Source organism: Archocentrus centrarchus, chromosome 17, assembly GCF_007364275.1.
Source record: "Archocentrus centrarchus isolate MPI-CPG fArcCen1 chromosome 17, fArcCen1, whole genome shotgun sequence".
Lineage (NCBI taxonomy): Eukaryota > Metazoa > Chordata > Actinopteri > Cichliformes > Cichlidae > Archocentrus > Archocentrus centrarchus.
The window spans coordinates 2,287,811-2,312,176 of record NC_044362.1 but is presented as its reverse complement, the minus strand read 5'-3'; the positions used below and the strand labels follow the sequence as shown (position 1 = coordinate 2,312,176).

At 46.2% G+C, this 24,366-nt stretch overlaps 2 protein-coding genes across 4 annotated transcripts; one reads left to right on the top strand and one right to left on the bottom strand.

The window, feature by feature from the left end:
- Positions 1-3,401: 3,401 nt before the first annotated feature.
- bfsp2 (beaded filament structural protein 2, phakinin) lies at positions 3,402-10,246 on the top strand. Its single transcript, XM_030752498.1, has 7 exons — positions 3,402-3,851; positions 4,613-4,695; positions 7,354-7,510; positions 7,846-8,007; positions 8,088-8,216; positions 8,309-8,541; positions 9,208-10,246. Exons 1-7 carry the CDS (start codon positions 3,408-3,410, stop codon positions 9,287-9,289), a joined length of 1,290 nt encoding a protein of 429 aa, XP_030608358.1. The 5' UTR covers positions 3,402-3,407; the 3' UTR covers positions 9,290-10,246.
- Positions 10,247-10,497: 251 nt separating this feature from the next.
- klhl18 (kelch-like family member 18) lies at positions 10,498-21,446 on the bottom strand. Of its 3 annotated transcripts, none has more exons than XM_030751495.1 (10): positions 21,274-21,446; positions 19,942-20,072; positions 19,616-19,756; positions 19,270-19,468; positions 18,101-18,261; positions 17,873-18,009; positions 17,577-17,799; positions 17,393-17,497; positions 12,395-12,506; positions 10,498-12,276 (listed from the first exon to the last, which is right to left on the bottom strand). In XM_030751495.1, the coding sequence occupies exons 1-10, from the start codon at positions 21,400-21,402 to the stop codon at positions 11,890-11,892; spliced, it is 1,725 nt and encodes a 574-aa protein (XP_030607355.1). In that variant the 5' UTR covers positions 21,403-21,446; the 3' UTR covers positions 10,498-11,889. The 3 variants fall into 3 exon arrangements, with proteins under 3 accessions (XP_030607355.1, XP_030607357.1, XP_030607356.1); XM_030751497.1 differs by lacking the exon at positions 21,274-21,446 and adding an exon at positions 20,378-20,885; XM_030751496.1 differs by lacking the exon at positions 21,274-21,446 and adding an exon at positions 20,281-20,336.
- Between the last annotated feature and the right edge of the window lie 2,920 nt (positions 21,447-24,366).

Below are 24,366 nucleotides of genomic sequence, written 5' to 3'. Positions count from 1 at the left end.
TTGTTTACTCTCCACTTCACATAAATAAAGTGGGTACTAAACATCCAGGAATATGAATATCATGTTGCACATCTTTGAAGAATAAAGAACACACACACCAAATTTCATGGCTCAGCTCAGTGTAGTTTCACAGTCTGCAGACAGGAAATGTAAAACCTCACAGACAGATGGTATGAAGATAGTTTCCACCCATTTTATTCTGTGCAGGAGAATAAAAAAATAATTAATACTAACCGCACCCATAGGACATCCAGCCCACGTGTGACCCACATCTGCAGCTCTGGGCCACTTTTAGCCGTGACTGACACCGGTTGGTCATAGCTCCACCTTATGTGAGCCAGATGTCAGATACACTGTGACATGTGACCAATATCTGGGTTACATTTGGGTCATAAAATGTCAAAACATGACTTTTGGCCCATATGAGGACTACATACATTTGGCTGTGCTGTACCTGATCTCTAAGTGGCCTAGATTAGATTTAGATGTGTGTACACCGTATGTTGCAAATAGCTGAGAGCAGTGTATTTCCTGCATACGTGTAACGACAGCAGAGTGAACCAGGCATGTTCAGGGACATGCTGTACAGTTCGGTTCCAGATAGCTGAGTATCGCTGGCCGTTACTGTTCCGTTGTCCATCAACACTGAGTTCACACAGAGGCAAAAGGACTTGCACAGCAGCAGAGAATGAACGGTGTGCCGTGAAGGCGTCTCCTCATTAGATCACCATGTTAACTGTTGCTGATTACCATTTCTGGCATTTCTCGTGTGACTCAGAGTCTCTGCTGACAGGAAACCTGCTGATCTGTCTTGGACTTACAGCAGCGTCTGATTGAAAGAGATGGCATTCATAGAGCACTTCTTGGTGGTGGCTGTAGCTCAGGAGGTAGAGCAGGTCACGTACTAAACGGAAGGTTGGTGGTTTGATCCCTGGCTGCTCCAGTCTGTATGCCAAAGTATCCTTGGGCAAGATACTGAATCCCAAGTTGCTCTCTGATGCAACCATCGGAGCATGTATGTGTGTGAATGTTAGATAGAAAGCACTTAGCCATAGAAAAGGTGCTTGTATGAATGTGTGTGAATGGGTTAATGAGGCTTTGAGTGCTCAAAGTAGAATAGAAAAGCACTATATAAGAAACAAGGCCATTCTCTCATCTTACAGTGAAAATGGTACATTCATGCAGAATGTTGTCAGCCTCACATCCATAGCTATCTGGGAAAGCCATAAATAATATAAACATATCTCTAATAGAACTAGAACAGAATATGAAAAATGAAACTAAATAAAGTGAATGATGCTGGGAGCAGCAGAGAGGCACCCGGAGCATAGATGTCATGTCCTTTGGATTTTAGTGGAAATTTTTTGCAGGCTTTTTGCTCATCAGTTCAGATCAAAGGTGTTTAATAACTGAAAGTGCTGTTCAGAAGTCTCATGACGAGTCAGCCCGTTAACAGTGTGAAAATGTCCCTCATTGTTACTGTGAGAAAAGGTCTTTGGTGTTTTAGATGAGCTCTGCTTTCACGCTGAGAACTCGAATACATCAGAACTCTGTCAGCAACTGAAAGTTTCCCAGCTGCTGCGTCGGCGTTCACCACTTCCTGCCAACCGCGAAGCACTTCCTGCTGAGATTCAACACAAACAATCTGACTAAATCTGAACAGACGGCCCAGGAGTTTCCATACAGACAAACAGCTCTTTGTTTGCTCTCGTGGTGACCCAGTTCAAATGAAGGTCTGGAAGCTGAAGCTCCAAATGCGATTGTTAAAGAGCAGCGAATCACCGGTTCCCACGGCTTTCAGTCCATCACGGCCCGTCTCCACTCCAGCACAAACTACAGAGATCAAGGTGCCTGAAGCAGCAACAAACACTGTTTAAGTTACACAAACCTAAAAACAGCTGGTTTAACGTCTGGCAGCCAGCCAGGTAAATCAGTGCTGTGACTGGGTGTAAAAAGATCCTCTCAGAGAGTTTCAGAGGAGAAGATGTGGAGGCTTCAGGACTCTGTGAGAGGCTGTGTGGGCAAACACTTCAACAGTTTAGGAATACATCTTAAAATGAGGAAGAATCAGTGAGTTCATCGTCTGCGGTTCATAATCTGATAAAATGACTCAGAGAAATGTGAGCACACAGGGAGCAGCTGCAGAACTGCTGGATGTTGACTCTGAGGTGGAGATCACTGTGTGGACTCAGGAAAATGTCTGAGAACCATCAGCAGAGAACACAGTTCATCACCACACAAAGAACCAACAGAGAAACAAGATCTAGAAACACCTCCACCTCCTCTGAGCTCATTTCAGATGGACTGAGAGGAAAACGATGCTCTGACCAATCAAAAGCTGAGATTCTGTTTGGAGATCATGGATGCAGCAACTCAAATGATATGGGGGGGGGGGGTAACCTGGACATCTGTAAGGGCCCCATTAATGCTGAACCATATCTCCAGGTGTAGGAGCAACATTTGCTGCCATCCAGATGCCGTCTGTTTCAGAGAAGCTGAAACCCTCACTGAGCTCGTACTCCAGCTGCACGGCTCCACAGCACAAGAATACAGCTGCTAAACTGACCTGAATACAGTCCAAACCATCAGCCACTGAAAACATCTGGAGCTGCATGAAAGCAACACCAGCACAAAGCAGCAGCTGAGATCCTACAAGCACACACGCATCTGGCTTCAAGAAGCTGACAGAGGGTTCAGGGAGAGCTGATGCAGCTGAGAGGGAAACATGCTGCTGGAACAGTTAGCTTTTCAAAAATTAATCCAATTTATCATCTTTAACTACTAAAGCTCTTCGTGCAGTTCATTCACGGGGCACGGAGCATGTTCATGAATAATAAACTCATTTCTAAAGCTGTGGTCTTTTTTTTATCAGCACATGTGAAACATCATCAAACGTGAGAAGAATCCACCTGAGACCAGCTGCAGCTTTCAGAGGCTGTTTGTTAAAGATGGAAGTCACTGACAGCTGAGCTCAGGGCAAAATCAGATCAGCGCTTTATACTGAACTTTATTTTAAAAAGCTGTTCAGTTTTTTGTTTGTTTGTTTATTCTGTTTCACACTTTTTTCTTTATTGATTACTGATCTCCTGTGACAGAGCATGATGTAACTCCATCTGCTCTCTGTTTATAAACATTGTGTGTGTGTGTGTGTGTGTGTGTGTGTGTGTGTGTGCGTGTGTGTGTGTGTGTGTGTGTGTGCGCGCGCGCACGCTTCAGGACTCTTCCTGACCCCCTCCCTGCGTGCTCGCTCTGCTGCCTCAGCTCTTTTCAGACTCTTTGTTTCTGCAAAAGCTTCAAACACAAATGCCTCCTGAACAAAGGCAGCCATGTTTCCAGAACGCCGTCCTCCCATAAATCCCGGAGGCGAGCGGCTCTGAGTGGTTTGACACTGGTACCTGCTGAGCGTCATGCCTCTGCCCCGACGCCGCTCATCCTTCCTCGGACAGACGTCCGCAGAGCGCCCGCCCTCCGCCTCCTGCGGGAGGATGGGCTCAGCGGGCACCTCTGCTCCCCGTGGGGTCTTTGTAGGCTCCGCCCCCCCAGCGAGTGTTTCCCCTGGCCTGGGGACGCGGGTGTCCCGGCGGGCTTTGGGGATCAGCAGCGTGTTCCTGCACGGGATGAGGACGAGCACGGCACCGGTGCTGCCCCGAGGCGGGGAGCGGGCAGCGGGGAGCGGAGTGGCGGCGGCCGGACTGAACAGCTGTTTGATGGAATACCGGGACAAAGTGAGAGCGCTGGAACAACTGAACCAACAGCTGGAAGAACAGATCCGCCTCTGCCTGGACCGCAAGGCATCAAGTGCAGGAGCCTGGGGGCCCCTCAGGAGGGAATGGGAGGACGTCTACAGACAGGTGAGGAGAAGGGAGAGGGGGGCAGGTGAGGAGCCTCCCTGTTAAACCTCCAGGACTGAGATGGTTCGGGTTTTTGTGGGACCTAACAGGTCTCTGAGTTTAAACATCTGGCTCCACCTTCACACTGTCTTTCATCCTATTGCCATGCTCCTCTAAGGTTAAAGGTCAAACCAGCTTCCTGTAGAGAACCAGCTTTCAAATTTCCTTTTCACATTATGGTGACGGTGATGAGTACGGCTCACTTCACCTCCTCATCCTCACACATGATTATTCACTGCTTCCTGCTCACATACAAACACCTCCAGCTCTTACCTTTGCCACCTGAAACCTCCTAAAACCCCAAAGGTCACCAGTCTGTCTTTGACCACACCAGAGGGAACAAGGTGTTTGGATGATTAAAATCCAAAACCTCTGTGGGTGCAGATTTAAACAAACTGAACCTGCTCAGTCTGCTCCTCAGCTGATTTCTACACAGATAAAATGTTCTGTTTAAAGGTATGAGCTTCACTCGGGCTCCAGCTTTTTTCTTTGTTCACACTTAAAGAACATTTTTACATTAATTATTCATTCATGAAGTTATTCTGCAGTGCTTTTACTGGCTGAGGCTCCATGTGGAGTTAAACGGGCTTCACCTCCTGCCAGGCTGTGCTTCTGTCTCTACATACAGAGCTAGAGAAATATCTACAGTGGGAGGAGGTCTACAGGTGGTCTGTGATAATGAGCCCGCCTCTCTTTGCTCTGTGTTTTCCCACTCTGTGCAGGTCAGTGAAGCCATCCTAGACAACGCTCGACTGATGCTGCAGACAGAGAACGTGCAGGCTAACGCAGAGGACTTCAAGGACAGGTCAGAGGTCAAACTCACGCTCAGGCTCTGCTCATCAATGAGTTGAAATGATCTCAGACCTTTAACAGTGAAGCAGCAGCAGGAATGTAATGTGATGCCTCATTTGAGTCTCTGGATGATCACACAGCACCCTCCTGTGGCTGATTCAATCTAAAAAGCCTGCAGAAGAGTTTCTCACCCCCAGACACGGATCAATAACCAGTCTCCTGTCCTCTGAGCCCCTCCTCCATGTTGTCCTGCAGCCGGGGGTTCTGGTTCTGTTCAGGAACCAGTTCTACACTGGCAGAAGAACCCTCCAGAACTGATTCAGGACTCCATGGAGGAGGAGGAGGAGGAGTCTGTTTATTGAAGGTTTGTGAGGGTCGGTCAGGGTTAGCACAGACATTAACCCTGCAACTGCCTCTGCTGGTGGAGCAGGTGTAGTAAGTGTAGCTCCCCCTGCAGGTGGATTCAAGATTCAAGAGACTTTGTCATTTGTACACGCACGCAAGGTTTGAGTACACGGGATTTCTTGTGAAGAGCTCCTGAGGAACACTGCAGGAAATAGCAGTGCAAGATATAAAAAAAAATATAAATCGAAAGGTTACTTCAGTATAAATTAATTTCTTACCCAGTGTTCCAAATAAATATGCAGTAACAGCAGTTATTTCACTCTTAATTATTCCAAACACAGTGTATACTGCACAGATAATAAAGTGTGTATTGCTCACGTAGATCAAACAGATAGTACACAGTGGATTTTGGTCCTTTGCCCTGTGTTCAGAGACGCCGTCAGTCTGACTGAGGCAGGACAGAAGCTTTTATTCTCGTCCTGTGTGTGATGATGCTGGCTGCTCTGCTGTTCCTCAGGTTGTCATCTGTGTGTTTGGGCCTGAGGAGAAAGTGGGCAGGGTGGTGTGGGTCTGTGATGATGGGTTAGTTCACCTTTATTTTAACAGGTAAAATGTTTGAGAACCAGTTCTCATTTACAAACATGACCTGGCCAAGAGACCCCGAATCAGGTCCGCTATAAACATAAACACATACCAAAAATCAATCAATAAATAAATCCAAGATTAACATGGAGCAAGCATGTAAATCATGACAACTGGATAAAAAGCAGGAATGAGGAGAAGAGTTTGCAGAAAGGGGAGAGAGGGGATGCTAATGTGTGTGCATGTGATTGTACGTATGTGTGAATATATATAGGAGAAAGTGTATATGGGTATGTACATTAGTGTGATCTGGTGTGATCAGCAAGAACAACAGTCAACTATGATCTCTTGAATTTTATGGTTGAAAGTAGTCAGAGATGTTAAAGTTGCAAGTTTGAGGGAGCTTTGTAAAGTGTTCCAGTCGTCTGCTGCTGCAAAGTGAAAGGAGTTCCAGCCAAAAACAGCAGAGGTATTGGAATGGTGAGCTTGATATATTCACTTTACTTTTTATATTTATTATGGCTACATGAAGAACAGATGACAGATAAGGTGGTGTCTTGCCCAGGACTGTCTTATAGATGAAATAAAACCAGTGATGGAGCCGCCGGGTATGAAGGGAGGGCCAGCCCACCAGTTAATAGAGGTCCCAGTGATGAGTGTGGAAATGCACATTAGTGGAAAAGCGGATGGCTGAGTGATGAAGAGTGTCCAGTTTTCTGAGAGCAGTGCTTGATGCCATTTTGTAGATGATGTCGCCATAGTCCAGAACTGAAAGAATAGCCATCTTGACATGCTTGGCAGCATGAGTGAAGGAGGCTTTATTGTGGAAGAGGAAACTTAATCTGGCTTTGACTTTTGTCTGAAGATTGCTGATGTGTGTGGTGAAGGACAGAGATGAATCCAGCCAGATGCCTAGGTATTTGTAAGATTTAACATACTCTAAAGCTGTACCATTGGCTCAATAATGATACATTTGGTCTTACTGGTGTTAAGGCGGAGATGGAGGTTGTGAAAGGACTGCTCTGCAGAGGTGAGGCTGAGTTGAAGTGTAGATGCTGCAGTGTGTAGTGGAGGATCAGTCGAGTATAGGATGGTGTCATCAGCATAACGGTGGATTTAGGAACTGCCAGCAGCTTTGGCTACATCATTAATGTACATGGAGAACAAGGCTGGTCCCAAGATGGAGCCCTGAGGCACACCTTTGAAGATGGTTAATGGTTCTGACAAGATGTTTTCTGTTTTCAGCTGTTGGACATGGTCAGCTAGATAGCTGGAAAACCAGTCACAGCAGGTGGTGGACAGACCAGTGCTGGAAAGCCGACCTAAGAGGATCCTATGATCAACTGAATCAAAGCCTTTGCCAAGATCAATGAAGGCAGCTATGCAGATCTTCTTGCTGTCTAATGCTGGAATAATGTCATCAAGGACCTTTGTGATGGCGGTCATAGATCCATGTCCAGCACGAAAACCAGATTGAAGGTCAGACAGGATATTGTTTGAAACAAGGTTTTGTGGTGGAAGGCCAAGCTGAAGCTAGCTGAGGTCCAGGCTGCAGCAGGTGAAAGGCCAAGCTGAAGCTAGTTGTGGTCCAGGCTGAAACAGGTGGAAGGCCAGGGCCAACAGAGGTCCATGCCAGCAATTGGAAGGCAAATCCAAGTCAGCAAAGACCCAGGCTCCAGCAGGTGGAAGGCCAGTCTAAAGTTAGTTGTGGTCCAGATGTAGTAACTGTTGCTCCCCCTTGCAGGTTCGAGAATGAGCAGCCCTTCCGGCGGGCGGTGGAGGAAGAGATCAGCTCGCTGTACAAAGTGATCGACGAGGCGAACCTGACGAAGGCGGAGCTTGAGGAGCAGATGGAGAACATGAGGGCGGAGCTACGCCATCTGGAGCAGAATCACGAGCAGGTCCCAGCAGACTCTGTTCAAAAATCCCACAATTTAGGCAAAGCCGGTTAAAGATACATTAATTATTCAGAGAGGAACTGAAGGTGTTCGGGATTTAAAAGTTTATATTTAATATCACGTAATATATTTAACTCACTAACATGAGAGTGACCTCGTTAATCAGGACATTTGGCTGCTTCTTCAAAAGCAGCAGAAAATTCATCTTACAGCCGAAAACGTCATTAGAAAACACAGTAGAATCTGTGTTTCAGGTTATCAGAATTCAGCGTGTGATTGGTCTAAGGACCCTTTGGCCAGATAATGTCATGTGACCTAAGCACTTCCTGTCTGAGCAGGATGTGCGGATCCTCTACAGTCAGATGGCGGGGCGTGATGTGGACGAACCCGACGCCCCCATAGAAACCAGTCTGGACCAGATCCTGGCCTACATCAGGAGCCACTGGGAGAAGGTGATGGAGAAGAACCGGGCTGAGACTGACGGCTACCTGGAGTGTAAAGTGAGGTCCTCTCACCTGCGCAGGTGTTCCCCAGGTGTGTCTGTGGGCGTGTCTGACCTGAGGCTGTGTGTATCTCGCAGGAGGCGCAGTGTGTGAGCAGCAAGCTGAGTCCGGAGGAGGAGCAGGTGGAGGCACTGAAGGCAGAGTGCAGCGAAACTGGCTGTAAGATCCAGAGTCTACAGGCGGAGACGGAGTCCATCAGAGCGCTGGTGAGCCACGTGGCGAGCACCATACAATCAATACATGATCAATAACCTGATTGGGTTGAGTCAGACTAACCAATAAAACCTGCTGCCTGCAGAAACGGGGTCTGGAGAACTCGCTGAGTGACGCCCGCCACTGGCACGACATGGAGCTGCAGAACCTGGGCTCAGTGGTGGCCAAGCTGGAGGCAGAGCTAGCTGACATACGCGGCGAGATTGAACAGCAGCGCCGCGACTATGACACGCTGCTGAACAACAAGCAGCGTCTGGAGCAGGAGATAGACATGTACCACGGCATCCTGGATGGAGAGGAGAACCGCTTTAAGACACCGTGAGTCACATTGGGACGAGAGGGCGGAGTCATCAGGCTAATTAGCCTGGTTATCAGTCTGCATTGTCTGGTTGTGAGATACCTGCTCATCAGCAACATCCAATCAAAACCCAGAATTTCACTCAGCAAACTGGAGCTCCGCCTTCTTGGACTGTCTGTTAGTCCAATGAAGCACACAGCAGCCATATTATTGGTCAGATAATTGCATTAAAAATGCTCCAACAGCACAAACATGGTCCAGAGGTCTAGTTCAGGGGCTCCAGTTAGCTGAGGTGAAGCCTAGCAGACAGCTAGTAGCTACAGCTGCCTGTGTCGCTGTCCACCCGTCAGTCAGAGAGGCCACGCCCCTAATGATGCAGGCTTTATCCGAACAGGCAGTTATAAAAACAGGTGTTATGAAGGGGTGTATGAGCTTTTGAGCTCATATCCCCGTGTTTTCTCCTCGCAGCAGATTTTAGGAGCTGTTTGACAAAATCAGCTGAATCTGTTTTCTGAAAGATGAAGTCACTGCAAAGCCCTCCTGCTGCACCGTGAAGCATTAATCAGAGATTCATGCTGAGATGAGATCAGACTGTAACACAGAACCACTCAGTATTACAGTTACTGTGATAGACAGATTACAAGGAGATTCTGGGATAAAACTAACACAATGACTTACCTGTCCAGGTGTTTAGGTGTCCAATCAGAGCTTGAGGCAGTTGCTCCTGGGACCGAGAGTCCAGGACCTACAGGACCTGCAGCACAATGACCCCAGAGGAGGACCTGAACGGACTCATGAGACTGACCCAGACTCTCTGTTGGACGGTCTTCTACCTGGTGTGCAGGATGCTGAGAAGTCCAGTATGCAATTCAGCTGCTCTGTGTGGAAGTGATGTGCTGTGACGGTCTTCAGGTAAACCTGCTCTCAGAACGCCTGAGGACCCACCTGAGCACCAGCAGGGCTCTGGGTAAGGAGGAGTCCTCTTCCCTTGGTGAAGTTTTCAGGAAAAACCCATGCAGAAAAATACTGAATGATGCTGGACTCAAGAACACCTGAGGACCCCACCTGAGCCTGATTGGATCTCACAGAAGCAGAACTTCTGCAGCACAGAGACTCGTGCTTCTTTGTGTTAATAAAAGTGAATGTGATGGTGCATTCAGGTGCTCTTTGTTTCATTGATCTCCATCCAAAGACTGACAAACAGAAAGCAGTGTTTGCCTGTGAGACGAACTGCAGGTTAGGGCTCTTCCTCAGTGCAGTTTAAATGTATTAAAGTGCAACTTCAATCATACAGCACGCTTAAAATGTGCAGATGTGCCCCAAAGCCCAGACATCCGAGAATGTTTCCTCTAATCTGCATCCTCAACCTACAGCTTGTTTTTTTTTTTAAAGCCTGTCGGCAGCTTTTGCAGTTTGAATCATGATCTGAATGCACTGCTGTGCCAAACATTTGCTTTTCCAAGATGAGCTCTATAATGTCTCCATAGGCTCCTCTTGTTAATTTTTATTTATTCATTTCTGTTATTGTTCACATAGGTGTGTGTGTGTATTATGGCCATGCCAGAGCTGCCAGGCAGGAAGGAGAACCTGAGGCAACAGGGAGCCGACCCCCTCAGAGGCCAGCGGCAGGGCCCCGGGGTCGCAGGCACCCTAGGATGGACTGGCCCACAGTGTGTGGGCCAGTCTGGGGTGATATGATGGGTGCATGTGTTAGTGTATGTGAGTGTATGAGGTGCAAAGCTGTGTGTAAAACTAAATCGCAAATAAAATTGAGGTGCACAGAAAAGGGATGAGTGGTTTCACCTCAGCAGCCCCACCCCATCAATGTGTTTATGGTGATGTACTGAGTCATAATGACTTAGCGCTCTGATAAAACTTTACACTCAATCGATCAAACAGGACCATAATCAATAACTGTTTATTTGTCTAAAATAACATCTCAGTAAAAATTAAAGATGAGACAGATATCGACTTTATTTACCAAAATTTTTCTCTTTATTCATCCACAACAAAAACAAATCATAAGTTAATCAACACAAATAAAAACAGACCACTGATGAGACTGAAAACCGATCAAATGTTTGATCGAACTCTGACACGCCGAAACATGAAGCGTCCAATCAGAGATCAGCAGGAAGTAAACAGTGACTGATGAAGTCTAAATATGATCAATGACACGATCAACTAACCTGATCAGTCTGTAGCAGCTGATCAATAAGCTCCCTCCAGGCTGCAGCTGATTAATCCAAACTGGTCAGATGATGGAAGCTTGCTCCGATTCGCCTTGCAGTGTGTGGCGCCTCCCTGGAGCACGCTCAGCTCCTCCTCCTTCTTTGTGATGCCGTTTCGGCATCCCGACAGATGCATTTAACACGACACCACCCGAGTGTGAACAAGAGATACAGAATGTCTTGACTGAGCATGCTCCATCATTTACCACCAATGCAGAAGCAGGTGAACAAATGTCAAGCATTCAGCGAAAAACATCAGACAGGTAAGGGTTGAGTCTAACGAGGCCGGTGGTGCGTGCCGCTGTCAGCACTCAGAGTGCGATGTGTTACTAAAAACATTAAGTGATGTGACGACACGCTGACGGATGCCAAATGTTCAGCTGCATGTAAAACGCATCACCGTAGGGGTGGGACATGCACCACACAGGCCAACCATGATTGGTTCCTGCTGTATCAGGTGATGCTCTGAGGAGCGTTTCGGTCACTGCTGATCCACCAGCTGAGCAGGTATCTGCAGCACACCTGTGGATCGCAGCAAGCGAATCATTTAACAAACAATGCTAAACACGACGCTTTACTTAAGCCCTGATAGATCTCATCACTTTTTGTGAAGAGGTAGCTCCTGCAGGACAATATTTTGTTGTGCCCGTACAGAGCGCCGCTGACCTCATTAACGACTTTTCCAGGGGGCACCACACACTGCTCAGACGAGCTTCCTGTGCAGACTGCAGGGGGCGGGGTTTACGCCTTTCAGACATGTTGGAGGTTCCAGTCGATCGTTCTCATTGATCACAGCCAATCAACAAACAGTCCTGGAAACCGATCAGAGTAGACATCCTGTCTGAGTCAGCAGCTTGGTTTGTTTGGGAGGAAGTCACTTCCTGTTGGTTATGTCCATCAAGTAGGAAATCACTAATCAATAATCAATAGGTCCACTCGCGCTAACAGAAGAATGTTAGCAGCTAGCCTCTGCTGCTAGCTCTACAGTTTTTCCCATGATTCCGCAGGCGCGGCATCAGTGTGCAGGTCTGAGCATGGCCATCGTACCGAAAGAGCTCCGGGGACGCTGCCACAGGGCACTGCCCCCCACCTGCCGCCCTCAGTAAAGCATGAGTCCTCGGCCTGTGATTGATGGGTTTAGGTGGGCTGCAGGGGGATGCAGCCCACACCCACCCCTCCCTCGTGACACACCATGGGCACCATGAAGGTCCAGCGGTTGGTGTCAGGGTTGTACATCTCCACAGAGCTGAGGTTGGACTGTCCGTCGTATCCGCCCACCGCGTACAGACGCCCTGACGTGGATACCAATGACACACGGCTGCGCCGCGTGTTCATGGGCACCAGGAGGCTCCACTGTCCCGATGCTGAGCTGAAAACCTCGGCGCCACTCAGGAAGCCCGAGCCGTCATACCCCCCCGCCACGTACATGTGGCTGCCAAGAGCTGCGGCCCCGTGACGGCACCGCTTGTTCAGCATTGGCGCTGATGGGTGCCAGCGATTAGTGTGGTGGTTGTAGTACTCCACCTGCAGGGGGCAGAGCAACAAGTATACAGATAAACAGATGTTGCCATGTCTTTGTGTAAAACTTAATGCTTCAGGTAACCTTCCCACCCTTGCTTTTAAGCTTTTCCCTCAAACTCACCGTGTTGAAGATCTGCAGACCGTCATGGCCACCTGAGACAAAGATCCGGCCGTCAAACACCGTCACGCCCGCAGCGCTGCGGCTTGCACTCATCTCCGTCACCACGGTCCACCTGCAGAGTGGGAAAGTCAGTAACGTACAGATACAGCCGCTCAACCCTCCTTCTCCTGGGACATTCTGCTTTCCACTGTAAACGTGCCCCTTTAACTCCAGTGCAGAGTGTCACCAAGAGATGGCACTTTGTTCACAAAAACCTGGACTCATATATAGTTTCAAATTGTTTTGAGAGCTTTCAAACAAGAGCTTGAGAGCCTAAATTTCACCCCCACTCCCCACAGCCTCCTGCAGAAGAGTCTGTAGGGGGCTGAAGCATAGGCTCAATAATACATTACAGGCCTCAATGGATCTGAATGGGTGCATCTGAGTCTCAGTGACTTTATTCACCACATCAACTCAAAGCAAATGTCTGAGTGAGAACCATGAATCAAAAATCATAATAAATATAAACCACTGAGATACTCCCACTGTCTGTGATCAGCATCACAGACAGTGGGAGATGCATCTACTAAAAATCACAGAGATTTTTAGTAGATGCATCTATGGTGTGAATCTAAACATCCTCAGTCACATCGCCCTTCAGTTATCACATTCACTTTCCTGGCTGCCCGGCGGGGCGGTAACCCACCTGAGACTGAGGGATAAAAACTTAATTAAAGTTGAGTTTTAAAAGTGTAACAGATAAAACTTTACAGCCATTTTGACCACTCACACACTTTGCACTGCAAGTCACCAAAACTATTCCCAGCAACATTTCCTCATTCATCTATTTTAATCTAAAATAGATACAGCTGAAAAGGAAATGAAATAAAGAAAAAATATTTTTGCACACAAACTTCCTCACAGATCCAAAGCAGGTGTGCAGATTGTGTCTGGTACTGGCAGAACTTCATGTTTCATGCACTGTTTGCTGGGATGGTCCTTTATCAGACTGCTGTTTGATTTAGAAGAAATCACATGTTTTCTATCAGGCCACAAATTAATATTTCAATTTATGCTGTAAATGTCTAACCTTTGATATTGTGCAAAGGTCTTGAGCCACCATCATGTATTTATATTTTGCACAAGAGTAGCCAGACTTTGACCTGTGCCCTCCATGCTTTATGAAGGTCTTTCAAAGATTTTCGTTGGGCTTTTCCTTTTTAATTTTCAGTCCTCCTCCCTGAAGAGGAAGGTTTTTTGTTTGTTAAGCCACTTAACAATGAACTATGAATCATTCAAAAAAGGCACCTAACAACAGGTCTTATGGACGGATGAATCCAAATTTTTGTTCAAATTGTCATTCGTATGTACGGAGGAGGTCAGGAGAGGGCCAACAGTGAGTGTCTGCAGCCATCTGTAAAACACGGTGGAGGCTCTGTCATGGTTTGGGATGCATTTCAGTCAGTGGTGTTGGAGATCTTGACAAAAGTAACAGAATTATGAACAAAAAAATCCCAAACACACGGCCAGTGCAGTGAAAGCATAACTGGATAGAAAAAATACACTATCAGTCATGGATTGGCCTCCCCAGAGCCCAGACCTCAGCATTATCAAAGCAGTGTGGGATCATCTAGAGGCAGAGACATCCAAAGAAGAGCTTTGAACGTCCTTCAAAAAGCCTGAAGAACGATTCCTGAAGACTGCTTAAAGAAATGACAGAAAGCTGCCTCAGAGTTCAGGCTGTGCTGAAGAATAAAGGTCACACCAAATACTGACCATCAAGCTCTGTTTTAACCTCGCAACCATGCAAATTAACTAGTGTTAACTTCATGGGTGTGGGTGGGGTGTGTAACGCTGTTAGTAAAACTAGCATTAAGGCATCTATGTACCGTATTTTTCACTCTATAAGGCGCACTTAAAATCCTTAAATTTTCTCAAAAGTCGGCAGTGCGCCTCATAATCCGGTGCACCTTATGTATGAATTCTTGCTTTGCTTACTGACCTTGAACCAATTTTATGTGGTACACTGCACTCAAAAATCTGTCAAAATGTTTTAGTGCTGCTGTGGTAAGGGACACTTAACAAATATCACATTTTATAAAGCCTACGACGGGGGGGAGGGGGTAACACCCACCGTACGCTTTTCAAATAGTTAGAAATTGTTGGTCGGTCCGTGTAATTTGAGAGCTGCCGTCTGACTGCCGATGCCCGAGGCATCCACACCACTGCACCCTTGCGTGGTCTGCAGCAATATGGCCTCAGGTCTGGCGGATCAGTTCAAAGGCCTCATTGAATCCTGTAAAATAGTCCATCATCGATTCACAAAATGACTCTACTGACGATGTTAGACAGGAACAAGCTGTGAGTGCAGTGCAGCAGGTGTGGAAAGCAGCCAAAGCCGCCGGAGATAAATTCAAAAAGAAGTGGAAGCATTGTTCCAAAAATAGAAACCGTACACAGTAAACTGCAGAAAACTATGATGGATTTTATCCAACATGTTCTGGCCTATTTTCATCTATGCTGGCCCGGATATTTGTGCATAATCTGGCGATCGGCGGCCGGCACTGTTGCCAACTTTTGTGTAACAAAACTCGCTGTCGGCTGTCTCAAAAGTTGCTAAAGGATGAATTGAGGTCCGGGGCTGTGTGTGCTGCTCTCCTCTGTGCCAAAAAGAGGTCCGGGCGATGCCACAGCGTACGAGCAGTACGAGCGCTGTATGTACACAAAACACGGTGACAGTGGAGTTTTCAGGTTTCCTGTGTTGAGTCAAAAAGGGATTTCCCTTTTTTTTAATGTTTTTGTCTTTGCTTATATCGGTAAATATACTGGTGCACAGGGTTTATGAAGGGCTTTTATATAAAATGAAGAAATGAATTGTTCTTACCCTCATTAATAAAGACTATATCGCAGCGTTCCGCTAAGACGTTGAAGAAGATGGCGAGAGAGTGCCAGCAAAAGTTGCCCTTATATTAATGATTAAATGGTTGCTGTGTGCCGCAACCAAAACAAAACAGTAACAACAACGAGACAGACTCGGATAATGAGGAGAGGGAACCCGGCATGCTTGATGCTGAAATCGCCCAACTGTTCAACTCAGACACTGATGATGAGGAATTTGATGGATTTGTGGAAGATGATTTAAAATGTGAGTATTTTTCTGTATTTGTTACAACTGAACAATATTCTGAGTTACTGTGAATGAGTTGAAGAAACGCTTTTGTTTCACCCTACATGTTTTATCATGCGCCTTATAACCCGGTGCACCTTATGGTCCACAAAATACGGTATGTAATACCCTTTACAAATTGTGTTATTAATGTGTTTATTGATTTACCATCAATCTTAAGAAAGCTGGGAAAGGCTTCAGGAGGTTCTTGTATTTTAAGACACAGTTCCCCATAAATTTAAAATATTCTCCACATTCAGGTTGAGGGTCATATGATGACCACTTCACATGAAGACTTTAAATCACTGGAGGGTGAACTGAGCAGGGACCAGTTTCAAACTGGTTTTCCAAAACCTTACTCTATTAGAACAGAAACCCCTTCTTCAATCTCTGCTTTCACTAAATGCGGAGTCCCTCAGGGATCTATTGGAGGTCCTCTTTTATGTTCATTAAAGAGGACATGAAACACTGCACTATTCAGCCTGATTTACCCAACAGAGCACTGCTCTAACAGACTCAGATTTAACTCTATGAAGTTGGGTTTAAAAACACGTGTTTGAAGTTTTTAGTGCCATCTTGTGCCAGTACAGAATGTGATATCACTGGGTTGGTTGGTGCTAATAGACTTACATTAGTTTATATTAACCAACTAGTCAGAAAGCTGATAACTCAGTGGAAAACAAGAAAACTAAAACTGCAAAGCCATGTAAAGGAGTCACTTTTCTGCTGCCCACTGGCTGCAGCACTGAATTTATGTTATACTGTCCACTTTCACTGTGTCTGAGGAAGTAGTTGCTGGCTAGCTGGACTGAAATGGGAGAATCCGCTTGTTAGCCATAATGTTCGGGTTTGCAGAGCACTTTCTAAATGAGGACTGTGTGGCGGAGAGCCTGTTGGAGGCAGGTGAACCAGTGGATCAGCGGACCCACGAGCTGAAGTCGACGCTTTCCCACCGTGTTTGATTTTATCTCCCCAGGTCGGTGTACTGAGTGGTGCAGAGCAGACATCCACACGATACATTTCTGCAGTGCATTTATTGCACTTAAAGAACAATAAATACCTTGAAATCTAGTGCATTTCTACAACCTCTTTAAAATAAATAAGAAATTGAAAATAAAAAACAGAATACATAAATAAAATATAAATAATATATAAATCAATTGCAATATAAATATATACATTACAAAATAAACATAAATAATAAATAAATAGAGAAATAGAAAGGTAATGCCACCTATCACAACTAACACTAGGAAGAAAGTGGACCGAGTTTAGACCAAATAAATTCTCACATTTTAGCACCACAGCATCCTGACAGATCCTGTACATGTATTCAGAAGGTTTGGTATTAACATTGGGAGGAACCTGAGTCGAATCAGTTTCCGGGATTTTCGGTGACGAATTGGGGGCCGGTGTGGCGCTAATTACACCCGCGGAGCAAATAGTGGTAGAGACATCTCCCTAACGTCCCTACATAATGCAACATCGCTGGTAACCTACATGTTGGCCCCACAAAGACTCAAGGCTGCAGCATAAATCAGGGCTTTTATTGGCAGTAGAGAGAGACAGGAAATGGGGGAAAGATACAGGGGAAGACACGCGGGGAAATTGGCGACGGGCCGGGACTCAAACCCACGCCGCCCACACCGCAACGCGGCATATGTATGTGGTCGCCTGCTTCACCACTAAGCCACCCGGGCGCCCCATCAGGACTAAGATTTAACCGAGCGTAATGTGACAAAATCATTTTAATAATCTTTTTTTTTTTGTTGATTACACAGTTTTGGGCCAAAATCAAAATTGAAATCAAAATTCGATTAATTTCACAGCTCGAGGTGGAAAGATTTGCTCACCTGTCCGCTTCTGGAGAGTAGCACTCCACCGAGTTCAGAGATGACTTTCCATCGTAGCCGCCACACACAAAGATGCGTCCGTCAATCACAACCGTTCCCATGGCACTGAGGATGACAACACATTTAATTACGCCACTTATACCAACAATGATGTATTGATCGGTGTATTGATTGATGTATTGACCTGCGCTGGCTGTTCATGCTTGACACCCGTGTCCAGCTGTCTGTCTCTGGGTTGTAAACCTCCACTGTGCTGAGCCGTGATTGGCCATCATATCCACCAATGGCATACAGCAGCCCGTTCACGACGGCCACGCCCACCCTGCTGCGAGCTGTCCTCATTGGCTGGCAACGCTCCCAGAAGTTCCCGATTGGATCAAACACCTCAACAACGTTTAAGGAGTCACCTGCAGTAGAAGACTCCATTAGCTCCACTGTGCACGCAGATGCTCTGCCTCAGGTAACTGGTGAGCAGCGTACCTGAGCTGTTGAGGCCTCCCACCGCATAAATGAGCCCCGTTATGGATGTGCAGCACCTCTGTCTGGTTTTAAAGGTGGGCAGGTGAGGGCGGCGCTCTGGCATCAGGTGGAAATCTTTGGCTTCATCTACCAAATCTCTGGAAGGAAACACACCTGAACTTTAAACCCACCTAACTAATGACTGCACAGGCAGCACTTTAAAGCTGAGGTGCTCTCATTGTGTCTCACCTGCACTTGTGGCAGCAGCGTATGAGCTCGTCCTGCTGGACGCGGTCCGACAGGAACTCAGGTCGACACAGAGGAAGTCGGACCTTTGACAGCAGCTCCGGCAGCAATGTCTCCCGCCGGTCCTGGTCATGATGGACCCAGGCCAGCACCGCCTCAAACACCTGTACGGGTACAACACATGGACCGCAGTATGGAGCCTGAAACCTGGCAGTGAGCTCTGACTTCATAAATCCCCGTCCCTGAGTGACCTGATCATGCTTTTACTAAAAAGTTTGTTTTTCATAACCTGATTAAAAAGGTGGGATTTCATACATTTCACACTGGTTACAAATTAGTTTCCATTTCCATCTTGACGATTGTGGCTGAGAGCTCTGAAATCCAGTGTCTCGGCTTAAAAAACTGAAATATTTGGGTGCCAGATTAGCTCGCAGCATGAGCGGCGACCACGCACCTTAGAGCTACGCAGCGGCTCGGGTTCGAGCCGTGCTCTCTCGTACTGTTGCTCTATCCAAAAAAGGATACAGAACAACTGAAATACGTCACGTGTCTGAATGCAGAAAAGGGTGTCAGGGTGGCTCAGCGGACGAGCAGGTGAAAAGCAGGCAGCGCAGGTTCGCGTCCCAACCTGTCGCTCTTTGCTCAAGCTCCCCCCCATCTCTGTTCCCACTTTCCCGCCGCTCTACACTGTCAAATAACGCCGCTATGGCCAGAAAATAAATAAATAATTGAATGCATAAAAAAGTGCACCTGACAGGTGTGATCTCTGATAGCTTCTCTTTCTGTCATCAGTCTGGAGAGGCAGCTCAATGGAACCGATCAGTCTGCTCTGCAGTCGTCACTGATTTTATTTCATGTTGTTTCTGTTTTCTATCTGACTTTATTTTGGGGTTTTGTCTCTCCTGACTGATCTGATGGCTCCTCCTACCTGTGTTAAAGGTCGTTCTGAGCAGCTTCTTGTCAGTGAACCTGAAAACTGCTGATCGACGTGCACAGGTGTTGCTGTCATCCCTTGTGAGTGTAAAGGTTTAATTAGTACTATAAATTAATTAATGTTCTCTGATACTTTCATTTAAACTCAAACAAGTGGCCACGAGGCACCACAGAAGAAGAACTCTACCTCAGAGTTTCATTCTGCTGCCATCAGCCAAGCCTCAGGTGAGGCGTCTCACCTGCTCCTCAGCCTTCACGTTGAGTTCGTCGCAGCCGACGAGCTCCAGCACCTCCTCCGTCCTCAGGCCCAGGAATTCCTCCGACAGCGAGACCTCCACGAAGTGCTGATGCAGGAAGCTGTTGGCTGAGTCGTACAGCGTCGTACACATCATCGTCTCGGCAAACTGACGCACGCCGAGGCAGTTCTTCGGGTGTAACCTGCACGCAACAGTGTCATTAGCTCACCAGTATGTGAGCTCCAGGTGACAGAGGAGCATGTGATGCGTCAGAAAGCTCCAAAAACACCTGCACAGTTGTTTCTGCAGCTTTCTGCGTACTGAGCGTGTGCAGTGGCGTGGGACTAACCTCTCCTGCAGGAAGGAACAACAGGCGTCTTTAACGTTCTGCAGCTGCAGGAAACTCGAGCCAATCAGGAGAGACTGCACGTTCTGCTGATCGATGGCGACGTGGCCACTGTACGCAAAGTTTATCAGAGCCTCCAGAGCACTGCAAAACACCCACACACTGGTTACACTGGCAACACACCCACACACTGGTCACACTGGCAACACACCCACACACTGGTCACACTGGCAACACACCCACACACTGGTTACAAAATTGCACCTGTCACAGGAGTATTTGTACTGGTCTCAGACGGGGTTGGGCACCTGTACAGGTGGTGAGCTTACCTGGGGTCCATGCCCTGCATCAGGATCTCGTCCTGCTTACACTCCACCATGTCGTTGGTGAACATGGCGTGGAAGTACGGGATGGAGGCCGCCAGGACAATCCGGTGAGCACTGAACTTGTGATCCCCGACCTGCGGGCAGACAGACTCATTAAGGGACTCACCTGTGTCGGCAGCTCGCGTTTCTGTCACTGTGACACACGTGTGACATGATGGATATCTCATAGGAAGTGTCAGATTTGCCTCCATTAAACACTTTTCCCAAAGGTCAATGTGTCAACAAACAGTGATGTCGCAATGGCAATGGAGGATTCAGCCTCTGATTCTGCTGAAATCACACCTTCAATCCAAGCGAATCAGAGTCCTCCATCCAGCCATTCACAGCGACAGCCTCCATCATCAAGGCCCTCTAACTTCCTGCGCTGCCTCAGCATTACCTGCACAATCCACAAGGAGATGACAGGCGACACACAGGTGTACCTGTTTTTCTTTTTTCCATTCGTCCCAGAAAACGCCGCCTCCGTGATGTGCCCACTCAGCACCTCACAGCCCTAACCTGAGCTGCAGACTCAGCTGCTTCGCCTCCTGAGACGTTAAGAGGATTAAAGCTCAGCTGCAGGGACGCCATAGGATGCTGTACAGGTGAGCTCCAGGTACACCTGAAGACCTCTGAACACGCACAAAAACGCACCTGGATCACAGCTGATGCTGATGGCAAGCATGGCTGCAGTGAGTGTGGCAGCAGCGAGATGGAAGCCACTCTGAGTTACCTGCTGCTATAGAGCCCAGGCAGTGAGCGGCACAATGACAACCTGCCAGCCGAAATGCCCTGGGCGCCAAAACTGATGGCAAGGGACGGAGCCACCTGACTGAGAGCTTCCTCACTCTGTAGTGGGTGGGATTAGCGTTAAGGTCCCGCCCCCTCCCTCACCTGGCTGACAAATTAGGAACAATATGCAGAATCAATCGTGTATCAGTGAGGCTGCTCAGTTCTAGTGTTCTCTACTTCCTGTTTGTCTGCGCTCACCTGGACAAGTGACAGGCTTTAGTAAATAGGACAGACTAACTCCACCCCCTCTGAGCTCACCTGCGCACATCACCCCACCTCTAACTTCCTCTAGGTGGAACGGACACCTGGCCTCCTGCCCGGTGGGCAACAGCTAACAGGTCCGGCCGGAAGCCGGCTGGTTGCTTTGCTGTGGGGCTCCCCGGCAGGTCAGAGGTCAGCCCGTGACGTCACTAACTCGATAATCCGCGCTAGCTTGTTAGCACGCCGTTAGCTCACACTGGTGGCTAGGAGACTATCGTCTGCCTCGCGCGGCGGCTCTCTCACCTTCAGCGTAACATCGCAGAGTTTTCCCTGACGTCGGATCTCCTCCATGACGACATAGCCCCGTGCCGGCAGGTCGTGCACTGAGAAGTGGACCAAATCCTCGAGCTCTTCGCACAGGACGTCGCCCATCGTCAGCGGGAGCGCACGGAGTGGACCCTGCGGGCCGCCGTACGCAGCGTCATGGCTGCCTTCACAATAAGAGGCGACGCTTCCGCTCAGATTCTCCGTCTCCAAAATAAAAGCTTCTGAAACATTTCATTTGTGCTTATTGATAGGCGACACTGAACAGGATAAGAGAAGGATGGATGGATCATGTTTGAATAACGTGTTTGTGTTTTCAGCCTTCAATAAAACTCTACTTATGTTAAGATCATGTGGTCAGCGTCAGCCAGCCAGCAGCAATGATGTCAGTGACGATGTCCTGAATAAGGATTTTTTTCTTTTTCTTTTTTTTAAATTTTATTTTATTAACTAATAAAATAATACAATCACGTAAAAAAAAGCAAACATATAAAGAAAATGACAATGACCATTTCACATCAAAACAGAAAATGGATAATAAATAATACCTCCCTTCAAAATAAAAACTTTAATAACAGGAGAGCTATAAAAGAGAGATATAAAACACCTATTTTTTAACAGCATAATATTAAAATCTATGAACACAGAGAGAACACAGTATTATAGTGAACAGAAAACACACACAAAAACAACAAAACCCCCCAAAACTGGTGTTTGTAGCAAATCAAATTCTGATATAAGTGAGAAAAGCTTGGTTGCAGGGGCTGTATTAAGTTTTTCAGCGCTTTCTCAATTGGAAGAGATTTTGTACAATGGCATTTATGAATGTAAAATTTGGCCAACAATATAATATTATTTATCACATATTCAACTTTTTTATTACTTATTAATATTCCACGTTTGATCCCCTTCCAGGAAAGAGTATCTGTATGAAGAGACTTAGACCACAACCAGTTATGTACTTCCTTCCAAAAATTACACACAAGCTCACACTCAAAAAATAAATGTTCTGCTGATTCCAACGATGATTTACAAAAATAACATTTCTACATTTCAAATTTAAATATTCTTTCAATAAATTCTTGAGAAGGATAAATTTCATTTAAAATGTTAAAGTGAATTTCTTTAACTTTAGGAAGGATTGGAAATCTCAGAAATTTAGTTCTGATGAATCAAATTTCTTGTTTGTTAAACTCTTTTAAATAGTATGTTCTTTTAGAGGATCCAGGATAAATCTCATCAATTAAAAGTTTTCTCAAAAATAGGTTATTGCACTTTTTCTCTACAAAGTTTATGTCATTGATAGTTAATTGCTTTATGCAATCTGGGGGTTGAAAGTTATTTCTGATTAATCATTGCAACTGGAATATTGTCAACTACATTTCTGTAATCATCAGGAGTACAGACTATTTTATATTTATCACTAAATTGCTCATACTTTAATAGATCTCCTTTATCATTTATCAAATGAACAATAGACCAAATTTGTTTTTCCATCCATCCTTCCATGAATATTGATTTTCTTCTCCTTAGAATCTATTGTTCCACAGCAGGACATTGTGTGGAAGTTATCTGTGTAAATCATTTTCCAGTAGAAGAGAACTTGTTGACGGAACGTTTCACTGGTAAGTTAGAAACCTCAAAGTCACATTTCATAAGAAAGTCTATACCACCTGATTTCTTAAAGACAAACTTGGGTAAAGAGAACCAAATATCCTCACTACATCTTTAAAAAGACTGAAGCCATCTTAGCTTTAGTACACTATCGATAGTTTCAAAATCAATCACTTTTATTCCTCCTTCTTCATAACTTTTGATCATGTCAGCTTTTCTAATATAATGATGTTTATTTTTCCAAACGAAATTGAAAATGAGGGAGTTTATTTCTTTTATGGTTTTTGTGGAAAGGGGTAAATAGTAAGTGGGGTGGAGATAAATTCAGTTTTTGTTGATAACAATCTTCCACATAATGTTAAGTCTCTTTGTAGCCAATTATTTAGAGTTCTTCTGGATTCTGTTTGGCTTCTGGATGTTCTTTCTGTGACTACATTTAGAATCTCTGGACACAATATACCCAACTATCGAACCTCCTTTTTCACTGGGATATTGTATAACACATCTTCAGAACTGTCATGAATACTTCAGATTTATTAAGGTTATGAATTAGGCCTGAAGCCTGGGAGACTGATTCCACCACCTGAAGAGCGACAGGTATTTGTTCCTCATTTTTCAAAAACAGTGTTGTGTCATCTGCTAATTGACTAATAACTATTTTATTTCCATCTATAGTAATGCCTTCATGAATAATGAATTTATGAAGCAAAAATCCTTAAACTGAGAGCTGAAGAACACGGTCACAGGAAATGACATCAGTAACTGGCCGGAGTGCCACAGCACGCTCTGATTCATTCAAAGCTGATTGGTTGAGAGACAGCAGCCCGTCGGCGCTGTGTGAGTGTGATCACCCTCGGCTCACAGCACCCAAAGGCACACTGCGTTGGGTTGCTCATGAATATGTTGCTCAGGTTGCAGTGTTGAAGCTTTACACCCTGAAACACACCAGAGCTAATTTCCCCCTTCACCTGTGTGCTGGGAGGATATTTCTATAACTCATCTGTTTGCACCATTAGGGGCGTGGCCTCTCTGACAGGTGGATGTAGCTGCTGGCAGTGTGCTCGGCTCCATCCTGAACTCACGTTTGTGCTGTTGAAACTTTAATGCAATTATCTGACCAATCACATGGCTGCTGTGTGGGTCATTGCTCCAGGTGTGCTGAGTGAGATTCGAGAATTTTGATTGGATGTTACTGATCCGCAGGTATCTGTGTGTGTGTGTGTGTGTGGGGCACTGGCTGATGACTCCGCCCTGTTGTCCAAATATGGCCACTTCAGAAAACAAACATAGTGGCAGCTAATACTTGAGGTCCTTATAATTAGTGATACAGTGTGTGGAGCTGACTGTGATGATCAGACCCAAGCCATTCTCACTGCTTCTGTTGGTGATGTAATGATGGCGAGATGTGTGCTGCCTGACCCGCAGCGGTTTAGTGATCTTCCTCCTCCTCCTCACAGC

Coding starts and splice junctions, on each gene's coding strand:
- bfsp2 (XM_030752498.1), top strand. CDS start 3,408: ATGCCTCTGCCCCGACGCCGCTCATCCTTCCTCGGACAGACGTCCGCA. Junction 4,696..7,353: donor GCAGAGGACTTCAAGGACAG/GTCAGAGGTCAA, acceptor TCCCCCTTGCAG/GTTCGAGAATGAGCAGCCCT. Junction 7,511..7,845: donor TGGAGCAGAATCACGAGCAG/GTCCCAGCAGAC, acceptor CTGTCTGAGCAG/GATGTGCGGATCCTCTACAG.
- klhl18 (XM_030751495.1), bottom strand. CDS start 21,402: ATGGGCGACGTCCTGTGCGAAGAGCTCGAGGATTTGGTCCACTTCTCA. Junction 20,073..21,273: donor TCTGCGATGTTACGCTGAAG/GTGAGAGAGCCG, acceptor GTCTGCCCGCAG/GTCGGGGATCACAAGTTCAG. Junction 17,498..17,576: donor AGCATGAACAGCCAGCGCAG/GTCAATACATCA, acceptor TGTCATCCTCAG/TGCCATGGGAACGGTTGTGA.